General features: G+C 45.3%; 1 protein-coding gene across 1 annotated transcript in view; it reads right to left on the reverse strand.

The window, feature by feature from the left end:
• The window catches only part of LOC124545529 (diacylglycerol lipase-alpha), a 454,063-nt gene that overhangs the window by 262,161 nt on the left and 178,081 nt on the right, over nucleotides 1-13,821 (reverse strand). The window contains exon 10 of the mRNA XM_047124477.1: nucleotides 6,518-6,595. Within this exon, the coding sequence (XP_046980433.1) occupies nucleotides 6,518-6,595 (78 nt within the window). The remainder of the gene's footprint in view (nucleotides 1-6,517; nucleotides 6,596-13,821) is intronic.

Here is a 13,821-nt window from a genome sequence, read left to right on the forward strand (position 1 = left end):
ACATATCTACCTATTTGAATAGGCATGCCCATACAAGTGTCTTTGGCGCATCAGTATAAAGGGTGGGAAATTTAGTACACAGTGCTGCATCTCTGTCAGCAACGATGGCTCTGACCGAGCTAGACATTTGCTCGAACTGAGCATCATAAACGGCGACACACTGAGGAAGGTGATGAATGAGTTATGCCTTTGCCTGTCCCACCTTTCCCTGAGCCCTGTTTATCTGTTACTCGTACCAGTGGTGCGGTACCAGTTGGCCCTGGAGAAGTGGAGGTTGGGGAGGCAGCATCTCTTATTCCTGCTGCAGCAGTAGTGGCTCCTGTGGAGACGCCCTGGAGCGAGTGTGTGGCAGGGTCGTCTCTTCCGCAGCCTCCAGTACAAGCCCAGCCACTAATGCAGCAATGCCCTTCTGTCCCTCTGTGTGCTTTCGGCGCTGAAGGTCGTGATTTGCCGCGTATTGCGACTTCCTTTACATAAACTGTTACTCCAGATTTGTCTCGCGCTGTCTCAGAGACTCAGTCTCATTGCCCTCGATTGGGGAGTCGGCATACCTTCCGGCGTGACCGTTCTGTAGGGCAGGCCCCTGAGCCAGGGAAGTCACAGATTGACAGGGAAGTGGTTCAAGATCCGCCTACGGCAGAGATGTTGCTCCTCGCAGCCGGGTTACACTACGTATACAGCCGCGACGTGTAGCGTCGCGCAAAATAACTGAGGATAAAGATTCATTTGAGCCCAGTAGTGACCTCCCGCTCGCGGAGACGTTGTCGGACTTCCGCGATGGACTGGGCGACTGATAAAATGGTCATGCTGCTCTGTTGTTCTTTCTGTGTTCTCTCTTTTGACTGATGGCGCAGACATAAACATTTCTCACACTGAAACTTCCTGACAGATTGAAACTGTATGCCAGACTTTGACTCGAACTCGGGACCTTTACCTATCGCGGGCAAGTGCTCTACCAACTGAGCTACCCAAGCACGACTCACGCCCCGTCCTCACAGCTTCAGTTCTGCCAGTACCTCGTCTCGTACCTTCCAAACTTCACAGAAGCTCTTCTGCGAACGAGAAGAGGTACTGGCGGAATTGAAGCTGTGAGGATGAGTCGTGAGTCGTGCTTGGGTAGCCCAGTTGGTAGAGCATTTGCCCACAAAAGGCAAAGGTCCAGAGTTCGAGTGTCGGTCCGGCACACAGTTTTAATCTGTCAGGAAGTTTCGTATCAGTGCACACTCCGCTGCAGAGTGAAAATCTCATTCTGGATCTCTCACACTGGCCGCGTGGGATGGCCTCGCGGTCTAGGGGGTCCCGTCAGAGGTTCGAGTCCTCCCTCGGCCATGGGTGTGTGTGTTGTCCTTAGTGTAAGTTAATTTAATTTCGATTAAGTAGTAGTATGTAGGCCTAGCGACCGATGACCTCAGCAATTTGGTCTTATAGGATCTTACCACAAAAAAAAATTTCTCACACTAAATGTTAGTCGTGGCATCAGAGCTGTGCCTTGGTTTGCTGAGGCAGTTTATCTATGAATCCTATGCAGATATAGAGCTCCTGCAAGAAGTTTTATTTATCAGTTTCCCTCTCCCTGGATGTCGCACTGTTTTTAATGTGGTGCCAGAATTTTCGTCGGCAATGTCATGCTTTTCGAGAAGGCATTCCCACTGCTGATGTACAGGTTCTTCAATCTGCAGAGGAATGGGCTGTAGACTTTTTGCCCTCACCTTGGTTGTCTTATATGCTCCGTCTGCTTCTGGTTACACTGTGGAACGTTCGTGTTTTTATAATGAGGAGATTATTTATGTTTTACGTAAGAGTCTTCGGCCTCTGTTGTTGGGTGGTGATTTTAACTGTGTTCTGCGTCCTGTTGACCAGTCTCCCCAATTTAAGAACTGTCGAGATTTAAACGAGCTGATACGCTAGATGCACTTGAAAGTTATTTGGGAGTGTAAATAGCTGGCGTTCGTTAATCGTACTGCGACGTTTTACTGGGACTTCTAGTAGCAGTATTTACCGATTCTGTTTATCGGATTGGATGCGCGATTGCATTCTTGCAGTCGACGTTGTCCTTTCTGGTTTTTCTGATCACTTTGTTTTGGCCGCCACTCTCCAGCTTGGTGGGTGTTGTGTACATAAGATCCACGTAGTAACCACATACACTTTCCCACTAGAGTCGCCCCACTAAGCACAACAGCGCAGGCGCAGTGCTCGTCCGTCTCCGCACTACGAGATGGCGCTGCCATAGAGACGGACCAAATTCTGCTTCCGCCGATCCGCGTATTAATATGTAACGCAGCCAATGAGATTACTGCTAACGTAGAACCTTTTCTCCTCACGGATCACACTCGCGCAGTGATACATGAATGCGTAAGGTATTATAACGAGTGTACAGACCTCCAATTAGTCAGTCTGCTATTGTCTACATTTGTCTGTACCAGTCTATAGTCAAGTTTCAGTCAGCGCCTAATAAGATTACCATATTTCTGTACATAGCCACAAAGATAAATGTATAGACACTTATGGCAAGTATCAGGGAAATATGTGAGAATTAGATTAACGTACCAATACCAAAGCAACTTCAGATGATCCATTGTAAATAGCATCCAGAACCAAGTTAAGTAATTTTTATGGTTGTTATTATTTTAATAAATGTGTGTGAAAATTAATCAAGTTCTGTTTAAAGTTGGTCACCGTCAATTTGCTACTCTAAGCGTCCAAGTGGCATTTCTATCGTCTGACCTAACGGTAGAAGATAAACACGCCACACTACGACCACGAGACATATTGCTGACACTTGCCTACTTCGTTAGAGCGACAAGTCAAATAATCTGATGGTGAGTGTACTGAAGGTCTTACAGTACGCACACCACAGTGGGCAACCAGTGAAACTGTTCCGTTCCCCGTCTATATTAAATGTCGCTCACTTGGAAGATTCTTCACTCGATGATGCGATACATAATGTGTGGCAGGGTAGTCTTCGATCAGCTGAGAGGTGCTCTACCACTCTGGAATGATGGATTGCCCTGTCTAAACCGAAGATGTATCAAACTTATTTTGCTGCTAGGGCGAGAGGTTTTCGGAAAACTCGTGAATTTTATTGTTCTCTTTTGCGCGACTTGTATGGCGGTGCGGATAGCGTCGCCCAGCGGATTGCAGATTTACGATGTACTAAAGCAAAGTTGTGGAAGTTGAAGCGGCGACAGATGGAGGGGTTGCGGGTGCGATCGAAACCACTATCACTACTACTGGAGGAACTGGCTTCGTCACACCATCTGCTTAAACATCCAGCTCGGCCTCGCCTCCCTTGCAGTACTTCTCTTGCAGTCACCTGACGTACTTCACGCTTAACATCAGTACTGTGTCGATCTTTGCGACGAGGATACACCTGGCGGCTTCCCTTTCGACCTGGCTACTGGGACCCTAATTATGCTTCTCACGCCTGAGCAGAACACCGAGATCTTGGCCGTCTTTCACCCAGAAGACGTACGTGACCTTATTGTTACTTCCCTTTCTCACAAATAGCCAGGTGTGGATAGGCTCCCAAAGGAATTTTCTGCGCGTCTTTGTCCATTCTTGGGTGTCACGCCCATGTTGAACGAGGTGATGACGGGTGCAGTTGTGCCCACTCCATTCAAGGTTGGGAAAATTCTGTCGGTATCTAAAACTACTGGTCGTAATACTGTTGATAATTTTCATCCTTTCACATTACTGAATTCTGATCATAGGACAGTGGCGAGGGCGGTAAACTGCAGGATGTCTGCCTTGCTGGTGATAGTCGTCGTCGGCGAGTGTCAGAGTTGTCTCTCTGGACGCTCTATTTTTACCGCTGTAGAACAATTCCGTTATTTATAGAATGAGATTTTCACTCTGCTGCGGAGTGTGCGCTGATATGAAACTTCCTGGCAGATTACAACTGTGTGCCGGACCGAGACTCGAACTCGGGACCTTCGCCTTTCGCGGGCAAGTGCTCTACCAACTGAGCTACCCAAGTACGACTCACGCCCCGTTCTCACAGCTTTACTGGCAGAAGTAAAAAGCTGTGAGGACGGGGCGTGATTCGTGCTTGGGTAGCTCAGTTGGTAGAGCACTTGCCCGCGATAGGCAAAGGTCCCGAGTTCGAGTCTCGGTCCGGCACACAGTTTTAATCTGCCAGGAAATTCCGTTATTTGATTTCGGTTGCTGTCGTTACTTCTATACTTCGCGCCTTCGTCTTTTTGGATTTTAATAAAGCTCTCGACCGTGTTAACCGTGATTTTCTGCTTCTGATTTTGGAGATTATCCGGTTTACTGTTGAGGCTCGTAGAGTGTTATCGAATATGTTCACGGGCATTACAGATCTGGTGGCTGTGAATGGACAACTGACGCACCCGATCGCCATACGTCCCCCACGGGAGTCTGTATCGATCGGGATCAGTGACACAGGTGAATGCAGTAGGTGTGCGTCCCCAGATGCGCTGCAGCACCTGTTTGCTTATCGTGGTCGCCTAGGAAACTGGCCCCAGCTCACAAAGCAATTGGCTTCCCTCACTCGCTCTGTGGAAGCTGCATATTCCATGATTTTGCGGTCGGTTACTTCTTTGTTTCCGAGGACGAAGGCTAATTCGGTAATTTGGCCGGTTGGTCGCTTTGTGCACTTTGTCGTTACTGGCGAAGGGGAGGATGACCATCTGGCTTTTCGACATTTTATATCTGCGGCTTACAGGTCCTACTTGCAACTGCCCCCATTTCGAGAACTCTGTGTGAACGTGCTGAATCTCACCTTCCAAAGACAGGGCGTTGGATAGTTCCGGCAGGAGCTGCTACACTCATTGTGCTTCCGTTCTTTTGTCTCCGTTTTTCCTCGGTATTCGTTTCTTTTGAGCTATTAGTATTATTTTTAGAAACTTTAAACACACACACACACACACACAAAATATATGAAGTTATGTGAGGCAGCAGCTCGTGACAGGAGGGGGGAGGTATTCTGACCACGCCTTAGGTTTCGGTCCCCTGAAGCTGACTGTAACCACCACCACTACTGATTGCTTTTCGTAAAATATATTTCCTGTCTCCAAATGTATTGAGGTACTTCTGTTGAACTTTTTCTAATTAATTCTACTTTCTTATATGTAAACTTTATCATACTCATGTTTACGACCTTTATTCACCGTAAGTTGAGTGTACGTATAGACTACTCAATAAATTACCGTTATTCTTTTTTAACAAAATGTCGAAACTGTAGTACAGTTAATAGCGTTGCGGGCTGTTAACTGTGAAGATAAAGAGAGCGGATTCGCATGCACCATCTTCCAAATTCTTTTAGACCTTTTATTTCCAAAAAGATCCTTGATGTTTCTTGTTCATTGAATGGAAGTATTAGTTAAAATATGGACGTTATTAATTAAAAATAAGATATTTGTTGCAATTCTTGTTGCAAAGGCCAACGACTGGAATGTTTTCTCAATCGCCAGAATTCATGACGTGACTGCTAATCTGTCAGAAAGTAAACACAAGTTAGTCTACACAGTGGAAGTTCTGCTATTTTGAAACTTCCTGTAATATCTATCTATCTATCTACCTATCTACCGCTTGCGCCTGTGACCCGCATTTTGCGCGGGGTTGACGTGGTTAAATCGGATTTGGCATGTTAATGTGAAGGGGGGGCCGGAAGCCCTTCCTGCCGCCAACCCGTACCCTCCGGGACGGAATCAGAGTACCCTATCTGTCTGCATCCAGTGCAAATCATGAAAAAATGCGGATGTGTTGCAAATGTCTGTGAGTAGTGTAACTGAGGCGGGACGTGGGGACCAGCCCGGTATTCACCTAGAGGTATGTGGAAAACCGCCTAAAAGCCACATCCAGGCTGGCTGGCACACCGGCTCTTTGGCTCTTGTTCATATATTGCCAGTAAACATCTTTTTCAATGACGGTTAGCAGCTTAGAAAAAGATCTGAAAAAAGCGGTAAAGCATGGGGGATCGAATGTCGGATGGACCACTAATTTTTTCAGTCTCCGTCTTAACTTAGCCTTTACCTCTAAGCGATATGAGGAGTCTCCAGAAACAACAGGCAGTTGGTATTCCAACTGTAGGACCAGTTTCTCAGGTAGGTTAGGGGTCTCGCAACTCGCCGAAGAGACCCCCAGTACAAAGACTTGTACCAGCACATTGGGTCGCACGTAGTTATTACTGTCATTATTAGTACTATAATTTATATATATGCATAGTGAAGTTTATACGGAACTGTCACGGAGCGGGTCCAGCTTACACTTGTCCGATTCGTATAGATTTCAAGCAGTTGTCTTCTGACACGCCAGATATACTAATGAACAACGCTGCATTTCATTGCTATGGAAGCGATTTTGCAGATAAGTAAAGTATTTTTATATCATGTGTCTTCTGTTAAGAACGTCTGTTGTTTCTTGTTCTGAGACTGTTGTAAAATGTCTCGTTGTGTTCTGTAATCCTTTTGACGTGATGAAAGACGTCAGCACACACTCTGTTTGTGCCCCGTACACCTGTGCCCGGTCTTGCACGTGACGAAGCGGTACTCACCTTGTGACCCAGCCAGTCTTCGCGAACCGGGTCCAGCGGCAGCGGCTCACCCTCAGCGTTCAGGTCCGTGATCACGTCCTGCAACACAGTGGCTCGACTCAGTAGGGGCGACACACACACACATACACAAACACACACTCTGTGCCGTGTTCGGCATACACTGTGGATGCTGATGTGATCTTTATGACTGAAGTGAGGCTTTATTTGTGGTGACGTAGCGGCAGCAGACGGGCAGTGCCTCGGGACAATAATGGCGAGTATGCAAGAAGTGCGCGTCTCCGCGTATGCACCGTCAGTGCAGAAAACTTGATTGCTTGCTTGCTTCTGAACGGAAGAGGCTGAGTTCTGCCTTAATGGATGTCGTGATTGCGTTTACTGGTCACGAGTAAGACGTGTAGAAATGGTCTGCCTTAACGATGTTGCAGACTGACTGTTTTGAGGTATTGTGTTATGGCTTCTTGTTGTCAAGTGCTGTAACTTTTCGTAAAGCAATTACTACACTACTGGCCATTCAAATTGCTACACCACGAACGTGACGTGCTACAGACGCGAGATTTAACCGACAGGATGAAGATGCTGTGATATGCAAATGATTAGCTTTACAGAGCATTCACACAAGGTTGGCGACGGTGGAGACACCTACAGCGTGCTGACATGAGGAAAGTTTCCAACCGATTTCTAATACACAAACAGCAGTTGACCGGCTTTGCCCGGTGAAACGTTGTTGTGATGCCTCGTGTAAGGAGGAGAAATGCGTACCGTCACGTTTCCGACATTGATAAAGGTCGGATTGTAGCCTATCGCGATTGTGGTTTATCGTATCGTGACATTGCTGCTCGCGTTGGTTGAGATCCAATGACTGTTAGGAGAATACGGAATCTGTGGGTTCAGGAGGGTAATACAGACCGCCGTGCTGGATCCCAACGACCTCGTACCACTAGCAGTCGACATGACAGGCATCTTATCCGCATGGCTGTAACGGATGGTGCAGCCACGTCTCGATCCCTGAGTCAACAGGAAGCGTTTCTGATAATTATGTTTGATAATAATTTTTAATGTTAATCTGGCTGCCAGATATGATAGCCAGATTATGCTGACTACGCGATTATGCTCATTACTGGTTGGTACTTTGAACACAACCGATGTAACGTACTGACGTGCTAAAATATGTTTGGTGGTACTATTACTTACGTAGAATTATCAGCTATAGAATTACGTTACCGAAAGACTGGGAATTATGAATATCCTGGTATTTGTAGTACAATTTCACTTCAGACAACTTACTTGATGCTCTTATGAATAACTGTTTATTGAACTCAAGTGACTTTTAGTTTGGTCAATTTCTATGCTGTTGGATCAATAATTGCATTAAGATCTGTTTAATAATCTTGAGCTACTGCTGATCTGAATAATTATCATGTTTCAGCGTAACAGTTTGTTCTTATGATGTATTTGATGATAAAGGCAATTATGGGACACACAACTGTAATTTGCTGAGCTGAAAATCTTTTTAATAAATCTGTTTTATGTAGTGCAAATGTCAAACAATCATTTCCACCCGTTCCGAATCTATGTGTCCCAATGCTTTTCCACAGCATCCAAATGACAAGCAGACAAAGGTAGTGTACACTGTTGGACATTAAAATGGAAATATCAGGGACGCTAAGAAATAACGTTGGTTGGTTGGTTTAAAGAGGGGGAAGGGACCAAACTGCTAGGGCAGCGGTCCCTTGTTCCTAGGAAAGTAATTCCACAAGGGAGAGAAGAAAACAAACGGGACGTACAGCATAATACCGAAAGGATGGAAAAACCACACAAGATCGACAGAAAGGCAACAAACACTATAAGGAACAAAAGACGACAAGAAAATCACAGAGAGACGCTAGAAACAGGTAGAAGACATTGAAACAAGAAAGCAGATTACCATGGCTGGCTGACCACGAGAATAAAAAAAGAAAAGCCAGTACTTATTGCACATTTACACTACAACAGAAAGAATACGTGAGTAACTTTGTAGATGACTCGGAGGCGTACAGAGCCGCCACCTCTGGCAGCATCATCGGCTCTAACGCTGCTGGCCACCGAGTCGAAGGGAACTTGGATGACAGATGAAGGTGTGTCTTTTCATGCTGCTTCAACTGTACAACAGAACTGATCAGTCACAGCGGCTGGTGACCGATGACATGCCTGTCACTCAGAAAGCCATTAGCAGATGTTTTCAGCGGGTGAGATCACAGGAGAACGTGCCGGGCGCGATAACACCCTAACACCCTCTGCACAAAGATAGGTCAGGATGCAACGGACGACAGGTGGTCTTGCGTAATCTTGTTCATGGGTAACGCCTGTAGAACTACAAGATAGGGAACAGCCACTGTTCTCTGCACTTCAGCAATGTAACCGCTGCTGTCGAAATTAACGGCTGAACGAATAAAGGTGATCCTGATGTGCACCCAGTTGTAGCCTATACTACTATATCAGGTGCTGAGCCCGTACGACGATGACGAATGTATTGTGTTGACGTTCGTTCTCCTTGGAGTCTGCAAGTATGGATTTGTTTACATCAACTACTCCCCTCCAGACTTACTTTACATATGCATAGGCTTAACGGGGTGTGAATGGTTACCATGATTCGCTTCAATACATCATTCTTTACATTTTTCCCATTTACATTTCTCGTATTCCATGCCTCCAGCGGGACATGGATCTAAGGAATGTGCACATTAACTGAGGGTATACATCTTATCCAAGAGTGACATAATAAAACGACTCCAAATAATGAAAAATTAAGTTCCTAAATTTCTGCAAAAATACTGTTCAATGGGGTGTAGGAAGTTGCTCAACGGAAAGTTATTTGAATAATCTCCATTGCATTGTTCTTAAGACGCTGAATATGTTCTCGGTAGTTGTTGAGTATCTTTGAAGTCTTTGTAAGGAAATATTTTGGTCGTAGTGTTGAGGAAAGAGAAATATAGGCTAACTAGAAACTCTTTAATGAATGTTGTATTTGCTGAACATTTATCAAAACACCAAGTTATCTGGAGAGATCACTTCTGGCTCTTTCCACTTACATCATGTTTCCAAAAGAGGAATTGTAATTCATTAGTGAGTGGAAATAAGCAACTTAAACCAGGACAGCCTTCATTGTAAAATCACATTTAGTGAACCGTACTGTAGAAGTAGGTGAGCTAAGGAGCTTAGTTCCCAGTTAACACGGCAACCTATCAGTAGTCTCAGAAACTTGATACTACCGCTTTCTTGCGTTTCCTTGTTCGACTGGACTATTTTTAAAAGCTGCTGGAGTTCTATGACAAGTACTGAACTGTGTGTACACTGTCTTGCCAAATTTTAATGGTAATTTATTTGTCTCGAACCAGTTGCTGATGTTTTCAAACATTTCTTTAGCAGTCTATACAGTAAGAAGAGTAGTAGTATTTCTTCTTCTTTCTTCAAGTGTTGCGCATCTGCTTGCTACGCCCTGTTTCCAGAGCATTTATTATCTGTAACAAGCTTGTATTTGACCTTTACACTTGTTTCTTGATCTATGTGTTGGTTTTTTTCCCTATTAATCGATAATTCATTATTATTTTGGGTATTCTGTTCTCATTCATTCTTGTGACATGATGTCTTCACTTGCTTCTACACTACTCTGTCAGTTTATGCTTTTTTATCTTACTTGTTGTTTGATTGTTATAGTATCGGACAGACCGTAACCAGCTGCACTAATTAAAAACCTCATTTCCACACCTCGCATTCTTCGTTCGTTTTCAGCTGTGCTACTTTCACTGTCATAAGGTATAGATGGTATTGCCATTGGTTTGCAAAGTTTTATTACGGGTTCTCTCCTTACCTTTTTATTTTTTGTTTTGTTTATATTTTCAGTAATGTAATTACAAGTTCCAATTTTTTCAATATGTCTTTCCCGTTTATGACGGAGATGATCTTTTGCGCGAACATTAATTCACCTGCTGTCTCAACTTTCCGTTCCTTTATTACAATTTCGCTTTGGACCGTAGCTTGACGTTTAAAAATCACGCCTTTTTTGGGTGGAGGGGGGGGGGCGAGATTATTGAGTTATAATCCTTGATAGTTATACACTCCTGGAAATTGAAATAAGAACACCGTGAATTCATTGTCCCAAGAAGGGGAAACTTTATTGACACATTCCTGGGGTCAGATACATCACATGATCACACTGACAGAACCACAGGCACATAGACACAGGCAACAGAGCATGCACAATGTCGGCACTAGTACAGTGTATATCCACCTTTCGCAGCAATGCAGGCTGCTATTCTCCCATGGAGACGATCGTAGAGATGCTGGATGTAGTCCTGTGGAACGGCTTGCCATGCCATTTCCACCTGGCGCCTCAGTTGGACCAGCGTTCGTGCTGGACGTGCAGACCGCGTGAGACGACGCTTCATCCAGTCCCAAACATGCTCAATGGGGGACACATCCGGAGATCTTGCTGGCCAGGGTAGTTGACTTACACCTTCTAGAGCACGTTGGGTGGCACGGGATACATGCGGACGTGTATCGTCCTGTTGGAACAGCAAGTTCCCTTGCCGGTCTAGGAATGGTAGAACGATGGGTTCGATGACGGTTTGGATGTACCGTGCACTATTCAGTGTCCCCTCGACGATCACCAGTGGTGTACGGCCAGTGTAGGAGATCGCTCCCCACACCATGATGCCGGGTGTTGGCCCTGTGTGCCTCGGTCGTATGCAGTCCTGATTGTGGCGCTCACCTGCACGGCGCCAAACACGCACACGACCATCATTGGCACCAAGGCAGAAGCGACTCTCATCGCTGAAGACGTCACGTCTCCATTCGTCCCTCCATTCACGCCTGTCGCGACACCACTGGAGGCGGGCTGCACGATGTTGGGGCGTGAGCGGAAGACGGCCTAACGGTGTGCGGGACCATAGCCCAGCTTCATGGAGACGGTTGCGAATGGTCCTCGCCGATACCCCAGGAGCAACAGTGTCCCTAATTTGCTGGGAAGTGGCGGTGCGGTCCCCTACGGCACTGCGTAGGATCCTACGGTCTTGGCGTGCATCCGTGCGTCGCTGCGGTCCGGTCCCAGGTCGACGGGCACGTGCACCTTCCGCCGACCACTGGCGACAACATCGATGTACTGTGGAGACCTCACGCCCCACGTGTTGAGCAATTCGGCGGTACGTCCACCCGGCCTCCCGCATGCCCACTATACGCCCTCGCTCAAAGTCCGTCAACTGCACATACGGTTCACGTCCACGCTGTCGCGGCATGCTACCAGTGTTAAAGACTGCGATGGAGCTCCGTATGCCACGGCAAACTGGCTGACACTGACGGCGGCGGTGCACAAATGCTGCGCAGCTAGCGCCATTCGACGGCCAACACCGCGGTTCCTGGTGTGTCCGCTGTGCCGTGCGTGTGATCATTGCTTGTACAGCCCTCTCGCAGTGTCCGGAGCAAGTATGGTGGGTCTGACACACCGGTGTCAATGTGTTCTTTTTTCCATTTCCAGGAGTGGATTTGATTTATAAATGGGACTTCGAAGGACATCATCACTGCCAGCTATAAGAATTTGGTCATCATCAAAGAGTGTTGTCCTCAGATAATTTCACCAGATTGTCTCCCAAATAGTTTATATAAATAAGGAACAGGAAAGAGCCTATAACACTACATTGTGGAACGCCAGAAGTCACTTCTGTTTTACTCGATGACTTTCCGTCAATTTCTACGAACAGTGACCTCTCTGACAGGAAGTCACAAATGCAGTCAATAACTGAGACGATACTCCACAAGAACGCTATTTCACTAAAGCCGCTTGTGTGGTACAGTGTCAAAAACCTTCCGGAAATCCAGAAATACGGAATCGACCTGAAAACCCTTGTCAATACCACTCAACACTTCAAGCGAATAAAGAGGTAGTTGTGTTACACAGGAACGATGTTTTCTAAACCCATGTTGACTGTGTGAATAGACCGTTTTCTTCGGGGTAAGTCATAATGTTCGAACACAATATATGTTCTAAAATCCTGCTGCATATCGACGTTAACGATATGGGCCTGTAATTAAGTGGATTACTCCTACTACCTTTCTTGAATATTTGTATGAACTGTGCAACTTTCCAGTCTTTGGATACGGATCTTTCGTGGAGCGAACAGTTGTATATGATTGTTAAATATGGAGCCAATACTCTGAAAGGAACCTGATTAGTATACAGTCTGGACCAGAAGACTTGCTTTTATTAAGTGATTTAATTTGCTTCACAACTCCGATGATATTTACTTCTACGTTACTCATGTTGGCAGCTGTTCTTGATTCGATTTTTGGAACATTTACTTCGTCTTCTTTTGTGAAAGCTTTTCGGATGGCTCTGTTTAGCAACTCTGCTTTGGCAGCACTGTCTTCGATAGTATTTCCATTGCCATTGCTCAGAGAAGGCATTGATTGTTTCTTGCCGCTAACATACTTCACATACGACCAGAATCTTTTTGGATTTTCTGCCAGGTTTCGAGACAAAGTTTCGTTGTGAAAACTGTTATAAGCATTTCGCACTGACCTCAGCGCTACATTTCGAGCTTCTGTAAGAGATCACCAATCTTCGGGATTTTGCGTCTGTTTAAATTTGGCATTTTGTGTCTGTTTAAATTTGGCATGTTTGTTACGTTGTTTTTAGGCACCAGTGTTTGACCTGCTTTGTGTACCAAGGAGGATCAGCTTCGTCATTTGTTAATTTATTTGGTATAAATCTGCCAACTGCTGCCGATACCATTTCTTTGAATTCAAGCCATATCTGGTCTACACTCATGTTATTAATTTGGAAGGAGTGGAGATTGCCTTTCGGGAAGGCATCAAGTGAATTTTTATCCGATTTTTTTAATATGTATATTTTTGGTTTATTTTTGGAGGATTTGTGGGTTATGATATTCACTTTCACTACGACAACCCTGTGTTCACAAACCTCTGTATCTGTTTTGATGCTCGTTTTTAACTCCGGATTACTTGTTTCTAAGAGATTAAGTGTATTTTCCAACCGTTTACTATTCGCGTGGGCTCATGAACTAACTGCTCGAAATAATTTTCAGAGGATGCGTTTGGCACAAGTTCGGATGATGTTTATGCGTACTTCCGGAATTAAACATGTATTTTCGCCAACATATCGAGGGTAAATTAAAATCACCGCCAACTATAATCGTATGAGTAGGGTGCGTGTTTGAAATCAAACTCAAGTTTTCTTTGAATCTTAAGCAATTGTATCATCTGAATTGGGACGTCGGTAAAAGGATCCAATTATTATTTGATTCCGGTTGCCA

Source organism: Schistocerca americana, chromosome 8, assembly GCF_021461395.2.
Source record: "Schistocerca americana isolate TAMUIC-IGC-003095 chromosome 8, iqSchAmer2.1, whole genome shotgun sequence".
NCBI classification, from domain to species: domain Eukaryota; kingdom Metazoa; phylum Arthropoda; class Insecta; order Orthoptera; family Acrididae; genus Schistocerca; species Schistocerca americana.